At 35.7% G+C, this 19,386-nt stretch overlaps 2 protein-coding genes across 5 annotated transcripts in view; both read left to right on the forward strand.

Moving 5' to 3' along the window:
* The first annotated feature begins 258 nt into the window (after window positions 1-258).
* Window positions 259-10,313, forward strand: LOC117424722 (G2/M phase-specific E3 ubiquitin-protein ligase-like). Its single transcript, XM_058991606.1, has 15 exons — window positions 259-404; window positions 1,044-1,137; window positions 2,037-2,134; window positions 2,333-2,434; window positions 3,943-4,067; window positions 4,204-4,372; window positions 4,640-4,746; window positions 5,041-5,157; window positions 5,644-5,768; window positions 6,003-6,135; window positions 6,444-6,757; window positions 7,208-7,389; window positions 7,966-8,138; window positions 8,233-8,444; window positions 9,074-10,313. Exons 2-15 carry the CDS (start codon window positions 1,092-1,094, stop codon window positions 9,307-9,309), a joined length of 2,139 nt encoding a protein of 712 aa, XP_058847589.1. The 5' UTR covers window positions 259-404; window positions 1,044-1,091; the 3' UTR covers window positions 9,310-10,313.
* A 605-nt stretch (window positions 10,314-10,918) lies between these two features.
* The window catches only part of LOC117422901 (sec1 family domain-containing protein 1), a 32,645-nt gene continuing 24,177 nt past the window's right edge, over window positions 10,919-19,386 (forward strand). The window contains exons 1-10 of one of the 4 annotated variants that reach the window (XM_034038138.2): window positions 10,919-11,035; window positions 11,963-12,033; window positions 12,538-12,626; window positions 12,868-12,958; window positions 13,063-13,185; window positions 13,410-13,497; window positions 13,971-14,060; window positions 15,795-15,850; window positions 16,643-16,728; window positions 17,667-17,766. In XM_034038138.2, coding sequence (XP_033894029.1) covers window positions 11,005-11,035; window positions 11,963-12,033; window positions 12,538-12,626; window positions 12,868-12,958; window positions 13,063-13,185; window positions 13,410-13,497; window positions 13,971-14,060; window positions 15,795-15,850; window positions 16,643-16,728; window positions 17,667-17,766 — 825 coding nt within the window. In that variant the 5' untranslated portion in view covers window positions 10,919-11,004. The other 3 variants (XM_034038147.3, XM_058991608.1, XM_058991607.1) reach the window with 3 other exon arrangements.

Here is a 19,386-nt window from a genome sequence, read left to right on the forward strand (position 1 = left end):
CCATGCTATGTTGTCGGTTGCAAATTTCTTTTTTCCCCCCTTGTTTTTGTCCTTCTCGGTTGACATGATTTGTGACTACGTATTACAGAAACACGTGGTTGAATTCTCAATTTAACAACAACGGACACGTTTCAATAAAACAGCACGCCAGACAACTCGAGGAGCCACGCCCCAAATATCGTCTCATTAATGCAAACGCTCGGCCAATGAAAACACACAACAAACTGTAACTCCAATCAGAAACTCTGGTTTTGTATCCACTTCCTGTACTCCACCGCACCTCACCCGGATGTTTGAGTTTGAATTTTGGAAACACAATTTTCATTGGAGCAGCTGAATGAATGTGTACGAAGAGTCAGATTCGAAATAGTTGGGGTCTATTTAAAAGCAAGAAATAGTCGCTGGTAAGTTCTTCGTTATTGTTATAAAAAACAAACAAAAAAAAACTCATGTACAAATAGTTTTATCTGTGCTGTCGTACAACTTATATTTTAAATGTACATTAGAAATTGATTTGTTTTGGTTTCACTATCATTTTTTTGTCAATTTAAACTTTTTTGTTTTGTTTTGAGTTTGTTGTTTTGTTTTACTCAGCTTTTTCACATACTGCATCGTATCGCGACTTGTATCATGACTTAAGTGTTGTTTGGTTTGATGTTGCTTCATACAGTGTATTTTTATATCGTTTTAAATTTAACAAATGGTGGGGGGTGGAGGACACAAAAACCACATAAACATAAGTGTCATGAAACACTGTACTGAACCGTAATGTGAATCCTAAAAAAACAAAACCAAACAAAAAGTAAATATTGCAATCTGAGGCGTAAACTGACTGAAAGAAAAAAACGATATTTCCTCATAATTAGAAATACTGATAGACCTGATACGTACGACTTCATGATGTATGTGTGTGTCCATGGTCTTATTTCCATCCCTGAATTTTGACACCCTGTTGTTATTGAAACAAAACAGAGAAACACACAGTAATGTATAAGATATGTAGAGCATCCGTTTAAGTTGAATTGTTTTTGTTTTTTAAATAGGTGAACCATTCTCTTATTTAGCATCTACTGTATCTCGCTTGCTTAACAATGAAAAAAAACAAACGTGCAGAAGTGGAGAACATTCAGAACCAGCGTGAGTATTCTACACATAACACCACCACACATATCCGCATAGGCTTGTGAAGAACTGTTTAGGCTACTGCCCTTTTTAAGACAACTGGAAAAAAAAGTCTGGCTAAAGATACAGTACATGGCCTATTTGATCATTTTATTTAGACAATAATTACATTAATTTTTGTTACAGCTCAGTTATCTGTTCATTTTACATTATTATATCAGTAACATGTGAATAGAAACAGATGTTTGAAAATTCTGTATGAGTTTCATTCAGGACTGCCCAGTGTATTTGTTTATCAAAAGTTGAAACCTCAAGAGATGATATTTGAATTTTCTGTTTCCCCCAGCTGTCATTTGCTGTTGTGATAAGATGCAGTTCTGCTTCTTTATTTTAATTATTTTAAAAGACACGTGTTGGGTATAATTTATGGGGTATCTCCTGTTGACCTTCCATAGATATAACTAGGCCAGTACGAGACATAGGCTACATGTTTAACTGATACCTTTATCTATCTGTTATAATTGTTGTTATCTGAAATGTTTGTCCACTGGAATTGGTTTGATATTTTACCACTAAACTTATGACTGGTTGTTTTTGGACAGACTTTTCTCCTGAGAAATAGAGATCCAACAATAATGCTCAATATGATTTTTTGTTTTCAGAGATAAGTTGTAGTAAAAGATAAGCATTATTGAATCTCTCAACAAAACAAAACAAAACACCTGCTTTTATGTTTTTTTCACATGTGAAGGAATAATTTCAGCCTTGGTCACACTCACTATTTATGGATACCTTCTATTCACCAACAAATTCTGTCTCGCCTTCCAGTCTAGAAGGAATTCAATTAGAAAGTCGTCATTTGATAGTGTTAAATTGAAAAAAATAATTTTCTAAAATAAACTTTGTTGTTTCAGCTTGTGTTTTCTGTAAACTGCCTGATGACTGTCCAGAAAAGTATGGGGAGAAGAAGACTTGCTTAAAGCACAACATTACACTTCATTATTTCTGCCTGGTAAGTGACAAGCTAATTCTTGGCTCAAAAACAAAAAAAATGCTGACAACCGTTTACTCTTATCTTTTATAGCAGCCAGTGCTGTTCAACTTCTTTTAAAAGTTGGTTTTAAAAGTGTGTGGCTTTCGAGGACAGGGAATCCAACGTTAGACTGAATGTAAAGTTAAAAAAACCTTTGTTTTTATTTTATCAAAATAGCTTATGTCCAGTGGTGTCTATCAACGTGGTGAAGAAAATGAAGGGATCTGTGGATTTTTAGTTGAAGACATACAAAAGGAGATCAATAGATCTTCTAAATTGGTGAGTTAATAATGTACATTACTGGTACTACAGTATATAATGAAACATGAAAGACTTGAGGTCAAACAAGGCATTAAAAAGAGTTGGTAAACCAGGTTTTGCTTGGTCTGTTAATTTTGTTCTTTTCGTCAATTACGCTACAGGCCACACTAATATATACAGTATATACAGGCTAACTTCACTATTATATCAGGGTGTTCACTATAATAGGGTTTGGCATTTTTCTGTATCAGAATGACAAAATGGCAAATTTGAATTGAACATCAATATATTGTACTTTTATGAAGATTCCTTCACATTGATCAACATTTAAATGGTATTGTGACAAGGTACTCATGTCACATGTGTGGGTAACCGCATTGCAAGACAGAGAGACATGGGAGTTGGAGTTGGAGTTGAAACGCCGGCACAGGCGCACAGGATTTATTAAACACAAAATAGAAAGTAAACAAACGGGTCATGTGACACTACCAACGATGGTAACGCACAGAGGACACATACAGAAGACAGGCAGGCAGCAAGTCTCAATCGAGCGCCCGTCTGTTAACAATCATTTGATTAAACACACAAACTCCAAAAAGCACACAAAACAAACCTGTTTCCACATATAAATTACACCAACACTAATTTCCCCCTGTGCAGGGCAATCGTCCTGCTACAGGTATGTTTAAAAGAAAACAGTAAAGAAATGAAAAAGGAAACAAATGTACACTTACATGCTGAATACAGTAATTACAGGTCCTTTCTCTTGAAAAAACTATCAGCGTAGATTGCTCCTCACGCCCGTTGCCTGGTTGCAGTTTGTGTGAAGATGACGGACAGGCAATGATTGCATTCGTCATGCATGATTCGAACTGCAATAGGTCATCTTTGAATTAGCGTTATCTTTGAATTAGTCAACCATGGTCTTTGTTTTCACTGAGAATAACACACTTGACACTGGAGAAAGTTCAGTGTCAGTCAGTACTGTGATCGTTGTATCCAGGTCGATCCTGTACATGATCATTCTAATAGGGCTAATTTGCATTGAAAAAATCGATTCTTGCTGTTGGGATCTTTAAAAACGGGTGTTCGTTATAGTGAAGTTTGCCTGTATTGTTATATAGTATTTTTTATATATATATGTGGCGGCACGGTGGCGTAGTGGTTAGCGCTGCTGCCTCACAGCGCCAGGATCCTGCGTTCAAATCCGGCCTAGGGTACTATCTGTGTGGAGTTTGCATGTTCTCCTCGTGTTCGCGTGGGTTTTCCCCGGGTACTCCGGTTTCCTCCCACAGTCCAAAGACATGCTGTCTAGGTTGATTGGTCACTCTAAATTGCCCTTTGTGTGAGTGAGTGTGTGGTGCCCTGCGATGGACTGGCGTCCCGTCCAGGGTGTAGTCTCGCCTTGTGCCCTGTGTATGCCGGGTTAGGCTCCGGCTCACTGCGACCCTGTAAAGGAGTAAGCAGTTAATGATAATGGATGGATGGATGGATTTTTATATATACCGGTATGTATTTATTTCTAGGCTTGTCATTTTTGCAAGAAGAGAGGAGCGTCTGTTGGATGTTCGGTTAAAGAGTGTCGAAAGAGCTTCCATTTCCCTTGTGGATTAAAGAAAGAGTGCATTTTCCAGTTTACAGAAATGTTTCCGTAAGTTCAAGGGCATTTAAACAGGGGCAGGGCGGGGGTTGGGGTTTGGGGTTTCCTTAATACCTGGTTGTTATAAAGTTAGTATGCCAAAAATAACATTTTACTAAAATGCATGAATTGCTTCATATCTACATAGGTCATTCTGCTGGATCCACAGGCCTGTTCAGAGCACAGCAGTGTCAAACAGGTTGAGTGGTCCATACTCCTGTACCATATGCCTGGAATTCATTGAGCCAGCCTTGTCTTACAGTGTTTTGAAATGTCCCTGTTGTAACAGTAGCTGTTTCCACAGGGACTGTGTACAGGTAAATATGTGAAACATGTTTGACACAAACATTTTGTTGGAATACTTCCTTTTAAAAATATGTATTAAAAACTGGAAAATAAACATAGTGGTTATATTACTCCCATTGTACATACTGTCCCAACAAGTCTCAAGTGTATTAATTTGAAATATATTTACATTTAAACATAACCATATTTATTATATGAGAACAGCATTACCTTATCGACTATGAGGAACAGGTGAATCATTTTATATTTATATTTTGTTTTTGTTTTCCTCTCCTTAGCATCAGGCCTATAGTGCTGGAATGTTCTTTTTTAGGTGCACTATATGCAACAACAAAGACAAGTTTCAGCAAGAGATGCTCAGGATGGGTATATACATCCCAGAGAGGTAAGTCATTTGTTATAGCAGTTACAGTAGCTCTTTGTATTTTACCTTTTTTTGCATGATGACTAATGTAAGAGCAAGTGGCACATGCTTACAATACTTTATTTATTTATTTTGTTTACTTATTTATTTATTGGCTCAATCCCATTTAATATTTAATAAGGAAATGTGCATTTATTGTGCAAGGTACACTACCTAGTCGTGTACAGCATGCAGATTTTTCTTGTATTATCAAATTCTCCATTTGGGGTACATGATAGGTTTCAGTGTTTTAAAGCAGCATCTTTATTTTTTCAGGGATGCCTCCTGGGAGCTAGAGGAAAATGCATATAGTGAACTCTTGCAATCCTATCAACACTGCGATGTCCGTCACTGTTTTTGCAGAAAAGGAAGAGAATACAGTCAGCCCGACAGGTATAACATACGTTAGTCTACTAGCTTTGAAAAGTTCTATGCTTAGGGGTATAACGAGGCACTAATGTCACAATAAGTAAATCTTAAATGGGATAAGGGTCACATGTATTCATACCAACTTTAAATCATTTTTTTCATCAATCAAGAAACATTTGGTGGCCTACAGTAGTAGTTATTATGAAACAGTGTATCCTGTGATAGGAGCTAGAAATATTTAATGAATACTTTATTTAGAATGCTTTTATTAGAGCTCTTTGAAGAGGACCCTTATTGTTTAAAGGAGTAATGCTAATTAATTAATTAAAATAATTTACTGTGTTAAACATAAATGTTGGGAGCAATTTCATCTTTCATATTGTATTGCTGTCAATATTGTATATTGAACTTATATCAGGTTACAATTCCAATGAAAATTCTAGCTGCTGCAATAATATAAAAACCTGCATTATTTACAGTTTGGTTTAAGTCGAACATGTTATCTTTCAGCAAGTGGGAGATTGTAAGGTGCCAGTACTGTGGTTCCAGAGGAACTCATCGATCCTGCTCTTCTCTAAAAAGGTTGCAAGAAAATTGGGTGTGCACAGAATGCAGAGCCATCATTCACAAAACAGGTAATGATGACCCTCCCAGCCTAAACTTCTTAGATTTTGTTTGTCTGATCAGAAAACAGTATTAATATGTTTATTTGTTATTGATTGTTGTGGGAGAAAATGTAAAGAGACAGTCCAATTGACCATTTAAGCAGCAATTTGGGGTTTTAGTATCCGAATTATAAGTATAAAGGATTAAGGAATGCTTTGCAAAAGTTAGATGCTAACATTTTTTTTAACCTTTTTCCTTCCCAGGGACTTTACAAAGGACCAGTGTTAGTTCGTTGGCCTCTTCCCCAATGAAGAATGAAACCGCAAAGCAATTATTAAAACGTTCTCCAAAAGGGTCAAGACTTTCGGCCCCTTACCACAGGGATATTCCGAGCAGGTGTGTGTTAGAACTAAAGCAGTCAACAATAATGGCAATGAATGAGAAGTAGTATCCTTTGTCTTATAGAAATATTTGCAGTTTTAGCCCGTTTACAATTACAGAACTCTTGAAAGCCTCAGACTGCCCTTAAAGTGGCTCTGAACAAATGTGTTGCGAATCACATTGTAGTTTTGTGTCTTGATTTCAACATATTTTGTATTAATCAGCAGTTAAATTATAATCCTTAAATATTTTGAAATCAATAAATATATTTAGATGTTTATTGTATAGTTTATTTCTAAAAATATTTTTAATTTTTTTCACAGGCAATCATTACAGACATTACCAACTATGGAGATTTTAAAGGAACTAGAAGTGCAGATTAACACACTTGAATTCACAAGATTTACCATCAACAAAGAAGATGTCTTTAGGGGTGCCTTGTGCGCTTTGAGGCGTAAAGGGTTTGATCCCCACCATCTAATTGCTGTGAAGTTTACAAACACAAGAACCAGTTTTGAAATTGTGGCAAACAATCATGGACAGAGGAGGGAATTTCTACGTCTACTGATACATAAACTCGAAAATTCCTCACTATTTGAGGGCTCTTGTAGTAAGAACTTAGCACTGGACCCTCAAGGTAACAAACATTCTTAATTATCAAAAATGTGTCAACTGTTTCAGATGTACATAAAATATGTAATACTTTACCACATCATGAAGAATTTAATTTAGAAATCATGAGGAATCATATTGTCCAAAGAAAATATGCCACTGATTTTCTACTGTGAATCTTGGGGAGACTAGGGATGTTAATAGTTTACATTTTAAATACTTTCCACGTATTAAGCATTTTACAGTTTTCTTCTCTTGAACTTAAACAACGCAGTGGGTTTAAACATTTAGGCAGTTAAATGGAATCTTAACTCAATGACCTTGCTCACTGGCTTTGCATGGAGACATTAGTATTTGTTTATATGAGATGTTTTGTTGTGATTAATACATTTAATTACCTTATGTCTTTTTACTTACCCAGCACAAACCTATTGCACTTGTACTGTTTTGACACCAGTATTTTCTTTCTTTACAGCTGTGAGGGAGGATCTGTACTATGATGCTGGACGGATGATTGGACTGTCCCTCGTACACGGTGGCCCTGCTCCTGGGTTCTTCTCAAAAATGCTCTTTAATTGCGTGCTGTACGGACCAGAAAATATTGTACCCACCCTTGAGGACCTGGCTGATGCATGTGCCAAACAAAAGGTCAAGAAGGTAACAAATCTAAAAGCTGGAAATAAAAATGAGGATGCCAGGTCCATGTTTCTGTTCTTTTCTTACAAATATGGGGGATTGGGCGAGGCAACCGAAGGAAACTGCCAGACCTTGGAACAGTCAAGATTTGGTTTGGCATAATACACTTTATAAGCATTTCTATTGTTATCAATGTGTTACTGGTGTATAAAAAGATTGTCTTACACATGCAGTCAACCATTTGAATCTGCAAATGTTTCAAACCCTTCTGTATAGTGCTTCCAGGCTGAATCATTTAAGAATCCTGTTGCAGAGCAGTGTGAGCCATTCCAGGCTTAAAAGTAAGTTACAAATGATGCATTCAATGTTAAATTAAGCTCAAACTGCTATGCAATGGAAGTCTGAAATGATCTGCAACAGGGTATTTGGAATAATTTAGCAGTTTACAATGAAAACATAAGGTCTTACACTGGCAGCAAGCAACTGGATGAACTTGAAAGCTGTTGTAGCGTCACTTCTCATGGGTGTCACTATGCAGCTATATTAGGGGATTGGGATAATTGACTAATTCGCTAAATCTTTTTTTGTGTCTTTCAGATTGAAGAGGCATTGACTCAGGATGAGCTGCAAACCGCAATTAAGGAAGCTTCTGAGTACCTGGCTGTAGCCGGATGTTTAAGACCAGACTGGACTTTGTGTGACAAGGAAATATTGATGAAAGACATCCTGAACTTCCATTTGATTACACGAATGCATGTGCCCATTCAGAGGTGTGCAGTCTTTGATACATTTTGTTGTTAAACAATTTTTGGGCACCCTCCATCATGCAGATTGTTTAATGTTGTGCTGTACTTTTGTTTTTAGATTCTGTGAAGGGCTAAAAATCCTTGGCCTTTTGGAAAAAATTCAGTTGTTCCCAGAAGCCTTCGCTGAATTGTTTTGCCACAAACCACAAAAACTTACATCAGCTAAACTTGGTGACCTTTTCACAGTCCACTATTCTCTCGATGGGAATAGAAAGCTACGTGAGACTAAAGTTATTGGCTTCTGGAGGCAATACTTACAGGACTGTGAAGGTAGGCTCCTAATGTGTTTGATAATGATTATAAAGTACACCCTCGCTATAACAAACCTGTTGGGGTCCAAGCCTTTTGTTTGTTATATCGATGGGTTTGTTATAGCGAAAGGACAATCATAGTGAACGATAAACTGTTGGAGTAAGTTAATGAGATGAGATTGTGAATAAAAGTAGAATTACATGTACCTGTTTGTCACATGTATAAAGTATACTGCCTTTGCTTTATCCTATTCATTAAATAATTACAATGCAGTACAAAAAGCAAAAATCACAAATTGAATTTATTCAAAACCAATCTGACATGAATCATTAAGTGCACCAAATCGTAATCCAACATGCAAGAATCCCAAACTGAGTTTTTATTCCAAATCAACCCGACGTGAAAAGTTCATCAGATCCTCAAGTTTTCTTGTTGTTGTTTTTTTAATCAATTTTGCTTTACCGCATGGTTGCTGAACAGGCCATTAAACAGTCCTTTTTGACAATCTATATTCACAACAGAGATATGCCTATGTTACTCCTTTTTTCAAATGATCAGTATAGTTTCCAGCTTTGTTGCAACATTAAATGATTTTCATTTTGGATGCTTTATTGATACTATTAATTATTTTACTGTGTTTTTTGTAGATTCTGCATGTCCTGTATCTCTGGAGACCATTCTTGTATTTGCAACAGCAGCTGATGCAGTTCCTCCCATGGGCTTTGTCCCTGAACCTTCTATAGAGTTTCTCCATAGTCAAGGCCAGCTTCAAGAAATGTTCCCACAAGGGGAGACATCCTTCAATAGCCTGAAACTGCCAATAGTTCAAACTTACGAAGAATTTAGAAGGAACATGGACTACGCCATCTGTTGCAGTATATAAAATAGTAGAAAGAATGTACTTTTCCCATTTTTTCTAAATGTTTGTCTGTGAAGTATTTGTGAAAATGTTCTATCTGTAAATATTATATGTCTAGAAATTGGGGGTGTCTTAGTAATAGCCATGAGAAAAAAAGTAACTTCCAGTGTACCCACTAACTTATTGAAAAGGTGTGTCTTTTTACTTTTATTTGGTCAATATCTTAAGTATAGAGAAAATGTTACATGTGCATGCTGTACATTTCACTGTTTGTAAGCCTGAATGAATGATACTTAAAATCAATGACCATAATTATAAATAATTAAAAGAAAAATGTTTAAAGTGTGGCGGGAGAGGCTTTTTGAAATAACTGTCTGTTTGTGCTTTTCTAAAAGCTACTTTTATTTCTACTCCCCAGAAATTACTGTGAAAAACAATTATTCATATTATAATTGATTTCAGTGTATTGGCAGTATCTTTTCATTGCAATCAAAATAATTACTTAGCTGGATGTCTCAAATCTCATTTTGCACAAATCTCAGTTAATTTTATTTAGGTTTTATATTTATTTACTGTATATTTCTTTTTTCTTTTTTGTTTATTTTTTTAAATGTACATAAGTCAAGCTGCTCACACTATGCTGAAGTCCATTGCAGACATTTAAGTGTGACATACTATAGGATTCACTGGACACTTTATTGTTTAAAGTTGTGTGCAAGTTTATGTAAATACAGCCCTCAAATGATTGTAGTAGTCACTTATTAAGGATTTTTAGGAGGCCGGTACCCTCTAGTTTTATTTACTGTTCAACATTTAAAGAAACATGATTGTATCAATGAGAAAGCTATCCTTCTTTGTGTGTTTACTGGCATTCTTCTAAGTGTGTGCACCTCATTACAAAATAAAAAGCATATTTGTGCATTTCTCAGTTCTTGACTTTCTTTGAACCTACAACCCCCAAAGTTTATAATTACTGTAGTGCCAAACATGGCCTAATAGAAACAGTGGGTGTCAGGCATGCCACAATGAAGAACATCTGTCATGGAGGTAAATCAGTAAACAGTATTTTCAAATAATCCTAATGTGTTTATTTATTTTTCTGTAGTTTAAAATATATATATATATATATATATATAATATGAAGGTTTTGAAGCCCATGTTGAAAATGTCATGCTGTACATGTTATATACCACTACAGGAAGTAGCAAAAATGTTTTTTAGTTGGTGCAACCTTCTGCACAGCACAAATTACATTTGAGGGATGTAAATAAACTGGACAGTAAACAAAGTCGGTTTTATTAATAAAAAAATATATATGTTGGTTCCAAAAAAGTTTTTTTCCTTATTTATTTATTTATTTTTTAATTGCACTTGAACGGAGGACCCTCGGTGGATATACAGCAGCTTTAAATAATTCACGCCACATTTCCCAAATGTTCATATGATATTTCAAACCATTTTAAAGTATTATTATTATGCCACTATCACTTGGAAAGGCAAAAGATCTGCTTTTCCCAACTGACAGTAGTGTATCTGTATTTACGCCTCTTTCATATTTAATACAACGAAAACAAAAATGACGTCCATCTACTTACCGCAGATACTGCGTCTTATTAATTGTTTAGAAAAAGAAGACTGTCCCTAACTTCTGTTCCCAGCACTCTCAGACCTGCCACGTCATCCGGTGTTTCGTCATTGAATGGTTCAGAAACATTAAAGATGGCAGCGTCCGTCAGAGAAAAACAGGCAGGTTTGTAAAGATATTATTTACATCAGTGAGCGTTTTATTTTTCATTTGCAAAAAAAATGATTAAATATATGAGATGGGGAGTGTATGCAGGGCAGTGTTCTCTATTAATGTAGCTTATGCCAGAATTTTTACAGAATTATTAAGTGATCAAATTCCATTGATAGCATAATCGTAATATCTATGTACATGTATGTAAACATACATCAGCATTGTGTTAACGACGTGGTTCATGAGTCGTGTTTAAAATATCTGAATTGAAAATCATATTGCCTAGTTATACTGTTTATTTTTATAAGATGATTTGAACTGCCAGTGGCTAAGATAAAGACTGACACCAGGAAATACAAGTTACCGTAATGAGCACTGCTTTTTCTACGTATGTATTTAGAACAGTACAAAATAAGTTTTTTAAACGTTAAACTAAATTTGTTTTGTGGCTTATTAATTAGAGACATCATCCACAGTCTGTAATAATAATAATAATAATACACTATCACTAATTCAATTGGCAAGGTGTATTGATTGGCAGTTTTGTGCCTGTGTAGATATACACATAAACAGCTGCTTATGTGTTTTAATTCATACAGTATAAATACATTTTAAATATAAACACAGTGGTCGACAGCATTTAGGTGCAGTTGCCGTGACTTGACCTGGGTGTTTTTTATACTTCGACTAGAAAGTACTTTAACTACCTGTGCTAAGGGGATAACAATACAATGATAAAGCACTTGACTTAATGTTGATATTGGATTTTGAAATGTTGGTTGTTACTCATGTAAGGCGATTAAAACAAAAGCTACGCTATTTATGAAAAACAGCAACAATTCCCATATAAAAATAAAGCTGCACTTTGTTTTATTGCATGCAGCTGATTGAAGTTTGTTGCAGTTGTATTTTATTTTTAATCGTATTTCTTTTTGACAGCTGCTTTGAAGCGGATGCTAAATTTCAATGTCCCTCCAGTTAAAAACAGCGCATCGGAGCCAGTATGGAAGGTAAGGGAATATGGACATATAAAAGAACAGCCATTTGTAACAATAATATCATTGAACAACATAGTAAGGAATTGTGAATGGCTATTTCTTGTCAATTTGCTGCTCCTACTGAATAGGGCTTGGTAAAACAGCCATGTTTCGATCTATACAGTCACACCCTACTTATTTATTTTATGTATTGTATTCTAGATATAGATTTCTGGGGGCCCCTCAGAATCTGAGGTTCCGGGCTGCAGCCCCTAAAGCCCCAGCGTTAATCCAGCCCTGCATGTGTGTATATGCAAGCTGTATTGCAATTCAATGTACAATACCAAAGGTGCCTTATTAAAAACAAAATAAAATATGTATTGTTGTATTTGCTTGCACTTGACAGCTAGTGGGTTATGTGCTTGTACAGTAGATACAGAGCCACCCTGGAAATGGTTAAAAGAATACAATAATGCAAATTCACAGAATCTTGACTGTGTGTAATTCAGATTAATTTTCTTTTGCTGCCTGGTGTAGGTGCTAATTTATGACAGATTTGGTCAGGATATCATCTCGCCACTGCTTGCAGTGAAAGAGTTAAGAGACATGGGGATCACACTGCACCTGTAAGTTAATATTGTCTTTCTGCACACATTGGGGTTGATGTGTATAAACCTTATTCAATTTGGATTTTAAAAGCATGATTTTACACGTGAATCTAAAATAGTTTTCATGAAAAATAATGTATATATAAACTGTAATGGCAGAGCCAAGTTAATTGAAATAAAGATCTTTCATTAACTGAGTAGTTTATGTTTTTTTTTGATGAAACCCTAATTGTTTTAAAATGTTATTTCTGTTATTTAGCCTATTGCATTCTGATAGAGACCCCATCCCAGATGTTCCAGCCATTTATTTTGTTATGCCAACTGAAGAAAATATTGACAGGATATGTCAGGTAATGTAAAATAAATAAATAGAAAATGGTTTGTCCTCTAAAAAATATGCAGGGAATGATATAGAAATTCTATATATATTTTTCTTTTTTTAATTTTTTTTTAGGACCTTCGGAATCAGCTTTATGAATCTTACTACTTGAACTTTATATCTGCCATTTCAAGAAGTAAATTGGAAGATATTGCAAGTGCGGCCTTGGGAGCTAATGCAGTAAACCAGGTTACAAAGGTCAGTCTGCTGTACAGATTGTTGTATTGTGTAGTGTGTAGAAATGTATTGTCTGTGTTGAGAAACTTGATGGTTAAATACTTATTCAGAAAGTTATTTGAATTTCTATTCCTCATGGATTATTATTTCTTGTATTTCTCTGTTTGTGTGGTTTGCAGTCACCCCTAGAAAATGTGTTTAATTTGTATCCACCATATTAATAGTAAATCCAAATATTTTGACAGGTTTTTGATCAGTATCTGAACTTTATTACACTGGAAGATGACATGTTTGTACTCTGTAATCAAAACAAAGAGCTCGTCTCGTACCATGGTAGGTTACAATTTTACTAGTTGTTTATTGTTGAGTTCTAGAAGTATTGTTTGTTGAAAGGGGGAGGTGGGGGGGATAAGATTCCAAAAGGTATACGTTACATTTTAAAACTGTATATAAAAGCTATGGTATGCTTATAACAGCGTTTTGTTTTTAATGAAAGAAAATACAGTTGCTTTGCTGAGGGTAATGTTTAAGGACCTCTAATATCATGGGTTTGTTGCTGTGAGAGTCTCTTCTGAGAATGCCAGTCAGGTACCAGGTTGTATAGTACTTGCCAGGTTTAAATAGGTACTGTAGATATACTTACAGGTAAATCATATATCCTGTATTGAAGCCAAATCTCAAAAATGCATGCAAGATGGATTTTCTTTTAATAATGCATATTGTTACAGTAACACAACATGATGCACTTAAATGAAAAAAATGATGTGATGAAGTATTGGTTACGAAGAGTCTCATTTATTTTAAAGCCATCAACAGATCGGATATCATGGACACAGATATGGAGATCATCATGGACACAATAGTTGACAGTCTCTTCTGCTTCTTTGTTACATTAGGTAAGTTCATTTTTGTGCTTGGAAATCTGTTTTTGGAGGGGCACCAGTATGCTTTGAGATAAAATGTAACCGTTAAACCATTGTCTTGTCGGAAGTAACCTTCCAATACGGGTAGGAAGGTCTAATATTTAAGCCATCTAATGCAGAACCCCTAATTAGCATAATGAAGTCTAATTTATTTCTTTGATTGGTTACTCTTTGCAGATTGATTGAACAATAATAACTGTCATACCATTTTAGAAAGCCTGGTGGCACCAACTGTCTAATGTGAAAAGTAGAACTACAGTTGCAGTTTTACTATGAGATATTATTAACCATAATTCCCAGGTTTAGTCTAATTTATACCAGACCCTGTTGAAACTTTGAATACAGCTACTGTTCTAAAGAAACGTGACCCAAATTGGTGCATTTGACCTGATATAGTATTATAACTAAGTTTCAAGATACCTTGTGTGATATTAAATACATTTTACAATATGTTTTACATATGTTTCCCAGACTTTGGCTGCTCTTGCCTTCCTATTGTTCACAATAACTGTGGACTTTCTTTGTGTCTTTTGCATAATCTGTTTTTATTCGGTTTGCATTAAACCTCCAGTTACACCAGGAAATTCCTTTCCAGCGGGAGCTGCAGTGTGTCTTTGTCCAAAAAAATGTCAGTCAAACACATAGAGAATCAATCAGTCAGATATTCAAAGATTTTGTAAATGTATGCAACTCTGCTTGCATTGTGAATGTCTTGCACATATTCACAAGTCTGTGAAATACACAGAAATTGCACAGAAATTGCTAATATCGTAAGGCTGCGGAAATTAATACATCTGAATTAATCTAAACAGGAAATTAATCTATTGGTGTTTTTTTTTTCAGTTCTCACACCACTCTGAACAACTAGAACTAAAGTTAATTTAAACAAAGATTAGTGATCTCTAAGCTCCCTTTTGATAGGAGTAAATAGTATTTAAATAGTATTTTAACTTGTTTGCGAATTAGTTAAGTGAAGTCAAACACATCTGTAGAGTTGAGGAAAAAACACTTGTGATTTAAAAACAAAAAATGAGCGAGGGTTTTTTTTTTTTTTTTCTCCCGCAACTCTCATTTTAAACCTGGTTCACATGCACAACTTTTGCTCATGGCAGAAGGGAAAAAAATCCCTGCAACTGTTCTTGCGAAATTCGCATTTGTTTTAAGCCCAGCAATCAAACACAGGTTACCTCCGACTTGCGTCAATTTTGAAATGCATGAGAATAGGCTTTCTATGACAGGTGAAGATTTGAGATGCAATCTCAGTGTATAAAAAGGGTTCTATCACATTTATTGAAAAAAGATAACTCGGAATGCTATCAAGGACGTATTTCGTATTGTTATATTTCCAGACACCAAAGCAGCACCCCCTTCTTCAAGGGCTGTGACAACACACTCCTGAATAGCTTTCCAGTGACCCAGACTTTGATTATTATGTCAAGGAGTCTTCATTTGTCTTAAGGTTTTTGTGGCAAAGATGCTCACTTTGAACATTTGTTGTCATTAGATATTCAGCGGTGATTTTATTTTGCAATACACTGTGAAAGTGAAAATGAATATTTGAATACACCTTAAGTTTCTTTTTTTTTTTCTAATATTAATAGCACACCCTTAAAACGCTTGATGGACGTGTCAAGGTACACATGGCAAAACTACCTTCTGTTCAACCCATTAGCCATGTTTAAAAGCATATTACATTTGTTTTATTAGGTGCTGTTCCCATAATAAGATGTCCAAGGGGGAATGCAGCTGAAATGGTAGCAGTGGTAAGAATTGGCAATTATTTTATAATCAGTAATAAGTATTAACGTTTATTTTAGTAATTTTACTCTAATGTATGTATAGAGAATCATTGGGAATTATATATATATTGTAAACATTCTTTGAGATCTGCAAGTCTGTAAACAAATTGAATGTCTTAAAAATAGAAGTTGTACATTTAAATTAAAAATGTATGTATTATCCAAATTAGGACTTTCCCAACTGTTTTTCGAGGAATTCCCTGTCATCATTAAAACTGTTGACTAGTTTTTATTTAAATTCCAAGTACTGAAAATGTGGGCTTGTTTTGAAATTCCCACGTAGAAGCCAGAGAATCAAACACCGGAAACCAAGAAAACAAGAACCCAAGAAAACTGTCTTTGTGAAAACATACCTACAGCAGCGACTGATTTGTGATGTTTTACTGTGATTTAAAATTTAAAACCTCAAGTGATTTACTTTGGGTTATACAGTAATTGCATCTCAGGGTTCTGGTGAAGTCACCAGTACACCTTGATGAAATTATAACCGTGTAATTCATTGCAGCCCATCTGTTGATAGATAGATAGATAGATAGATAGTTAGAATATCTATCTATCTATCTATCTATCTATCTATCTATCTATCTATCTATCTGCCACTGAGAGAGCTAGACAATCGGATCACACACGATATTTTATATTCATCATGAAAATCTCATGGAAAACTGCCTTCGTTACTACTAATCATGTACAGTACAGTACATTATATTTTGTGGTTAAGACCTGAAAATCTAACTTTCTGTTTCACCCTTTAAGAAACTGGATAAGAAGCTCCGTGAAAACCTAAGAGATGCGAGAAACAGCCTTTTTACTGGGGACACCATCGGGGCTGGACAATTCAGGTATTCCATGACTGCATCTTTGATATATAGGGCCTCATTCACTAAGCAGCGGTAACGTGTTTTGCATGTAGTAAGCCCTGTTCTGCTTGCTTTGTACACCTGCTGTATTTTTAATGAAAAAAATCCTGAATTGTGGAGCCGTGCCTAACAGTGACACAGTCAGGCGAGAGTATCTGTATGCAGCACACAAATAATTTTTAAATGTAAAAATGAATGATTCTAAGGTGTATATCCAACACTTGGCTATGTTAATATATTTATATAGTCACCATGCACTTGAACAAACACATTTATTTGATTTGCAGAGTTAAACATAAATGTTCCGTTAACAATTTCTTTCTCTGCTTTGACTGTCTCGCAGGACACTGTGATTTGGGACGAGACCCCCACCCTCCTCCTATGGAGCGCATTTATTTGGTCCTTTAATGTTTAATTGTAGTTAATGTTCTCACTGCTTTAGCACCATAAAGCCTTTCAGAATTCCCCACCACTTCTTCTGCCAGTACATTTAGCTCTTGGTCTGTAAACTTTACATTCCTCACTCTCTCCTACTTGAACCGTACTTACCTTTTCTTTCAAGCACCTTTATATATACTATAATACCGTGTGGAAACCTCATGCATAATTCCGCATGTTCAATTCTGTGTACTGAATTCTGCACGTTGTGACAACTTGCAAATTAATCATTTAGCTTGCTTTATTTGTGCATATAATTAGCTTAATGAAAAGAGCTACCGCTGGTTCATTTTTGAGAGCGGTGTGGCTTCCCGCCCCCCCGCCATGCGGTAATTCTGGTAATTTACCACTGATTATTGAATGAGGCCCATAAAGTTGCTAATGCACAGATCTAGACATATATATAAGTGCCATTAGAAAACCTTTTCAAAAAGGGATATTGAACACTTGGCTTATGATGAATTTCTGATTGTTGTCTGCAGCTTCCAAAGACCTTTGTTAGTTCTTGTGGACAGAAACCTAGATTTGGCCACCCCACTGCACCATACATGGACGTATCAGGCATTGGTACATGATGTTTTGGTAAGGAAAAACTCTTGCTTTCTCATTGTCTAAAAGTAAAATGTTTTGTGTAAAAAGAATTGTGCATATCAGGGCTCACTGAGTGGCGCATGCAGTAAAGGTGCTCCGCAGGATGCGCCCTATAGCCTGGAGGTTGCTGGTTTGAGTCCAGGCTATTCCACAGCCAACCGTGGACCACAGCTCCCAAGGAGCGGCGCACAATTGGCCGAGCTTTTCCCGGGTGGGGAGGGCTTAAGTCGGCCAGGGTGTCCTCGGCTCAGTGCGCACCAGCGACCCCTGTGGACTGGCCGGGCGCCTGCGGGTTTGCCTGTCAGATGCCCAGAGCTGTGTTGTCCTCCAACGCTGTAGCTCTGAGGTAGCTGCATGGCGGGCCTGCAGAGTGAAAAACACGTTTCGGAGGACAGCGTGTGTTCGTCTTCGCCGCTCCCAAGTCAGCGCTGGGGTGGTAGCAGTGAGCTCAGCCTAAAATAATGCAATTGGCCATTTCAAATTGGGAGAAAAATGGGGTAAGAACAATTGGCGATTACTACATTTTTGAAGAAAAAATAAATTGTGCATATTTTTACACATTGTCAGGATAGGTATGATAAACTAGTTTGTGGAACTCGGTCTCCTCTTGTTCCATCATCAATCTGAAGCTAGTTCATTAATATTACCCAGTTAGTACTGTATAATCTCTCTCCTCTCTCTCTCTCTCTCTCTCTCTCATTTTCTGTATTTTGATACCTGTCTCCAATGTCATTTGCTTTTGCTAAGTCACTTCCTCCATCCAGTAATTTGGAGAGACCTACATATAGTTGGGCCAGGGCAGGCTCACACTTTAGGGTCTGTTTTATTTGTCTAAATAGTGACAGATATAAATGCTGCCAATCTTAACTCTATATTAATCCATCTGATATTTTCCCCCTGGGGTGATTTATAGACCAACTTTTTAGCACTACTCCATACAATAAAAAAAAATACATTAACATAAGGTTCACTATTATTTTTATTTATTTATTTATTTATTTATTTATTTATTAATTACTGCAGTAACACCACTATTTAGATAGTTTTAAATAAACTCCTTGTTTGCTGTACTAGTAATTCATTTGCAAGTTGTTTTGTAGACTTCCATGAAATTAATTGTTAATAATTTAATAATTTTATTCTAATTAGATAGATATATAAATATCTGCAACATCTTACCCTGTTGGTTGTAGTAGGAAAGCTACAAGTACAAAAAAATTGTAAAACAAATGTCATACGACATTTAAAACAAGAACATTGTGCCACGAAGATTTCATCTGTCAAACTGTTTGTTTGGCATGTCCATACTCCTTTACAAAGGACAGGATGTACAACTGTGAAAGCCTTTTGTTCTAGAGAATTTAGTAAATTATATCCATATATATGTATATATTTTTTTATGTCAAGCCAAATCAAACTGACTTGAACTGAATTCTGGGGGGGAAAAAAAAACTGCGGATTGCTTTTATAAAATGGAATAAAAAATAAATGATTAGAAAAGAGGGCCTGAATTGAAGATACAAACTCTGTTACATTTGCTGCGCTATGTGGCTAACGCATATGTATTTCTTGAAATTGTATTTAATTGCATTTACTAGTGTTTTCACCTAT

The sequence above is a fragment of the Acipenser ruthenus genome, chromosome 18 (genome assembly GCF_902713425.1).
Source record: "Acipenser ruthenus chromosome 18, fAciRut3.2 maternal haplotype, whole genome shotgun sequence".
Taxonomy (NCBI): Eukaryota; Metazoa; Chordata; class Actinopteri; order Acipenseriformes; family Acipenseridae; genus Acipenser; species Acipenser ruthenus.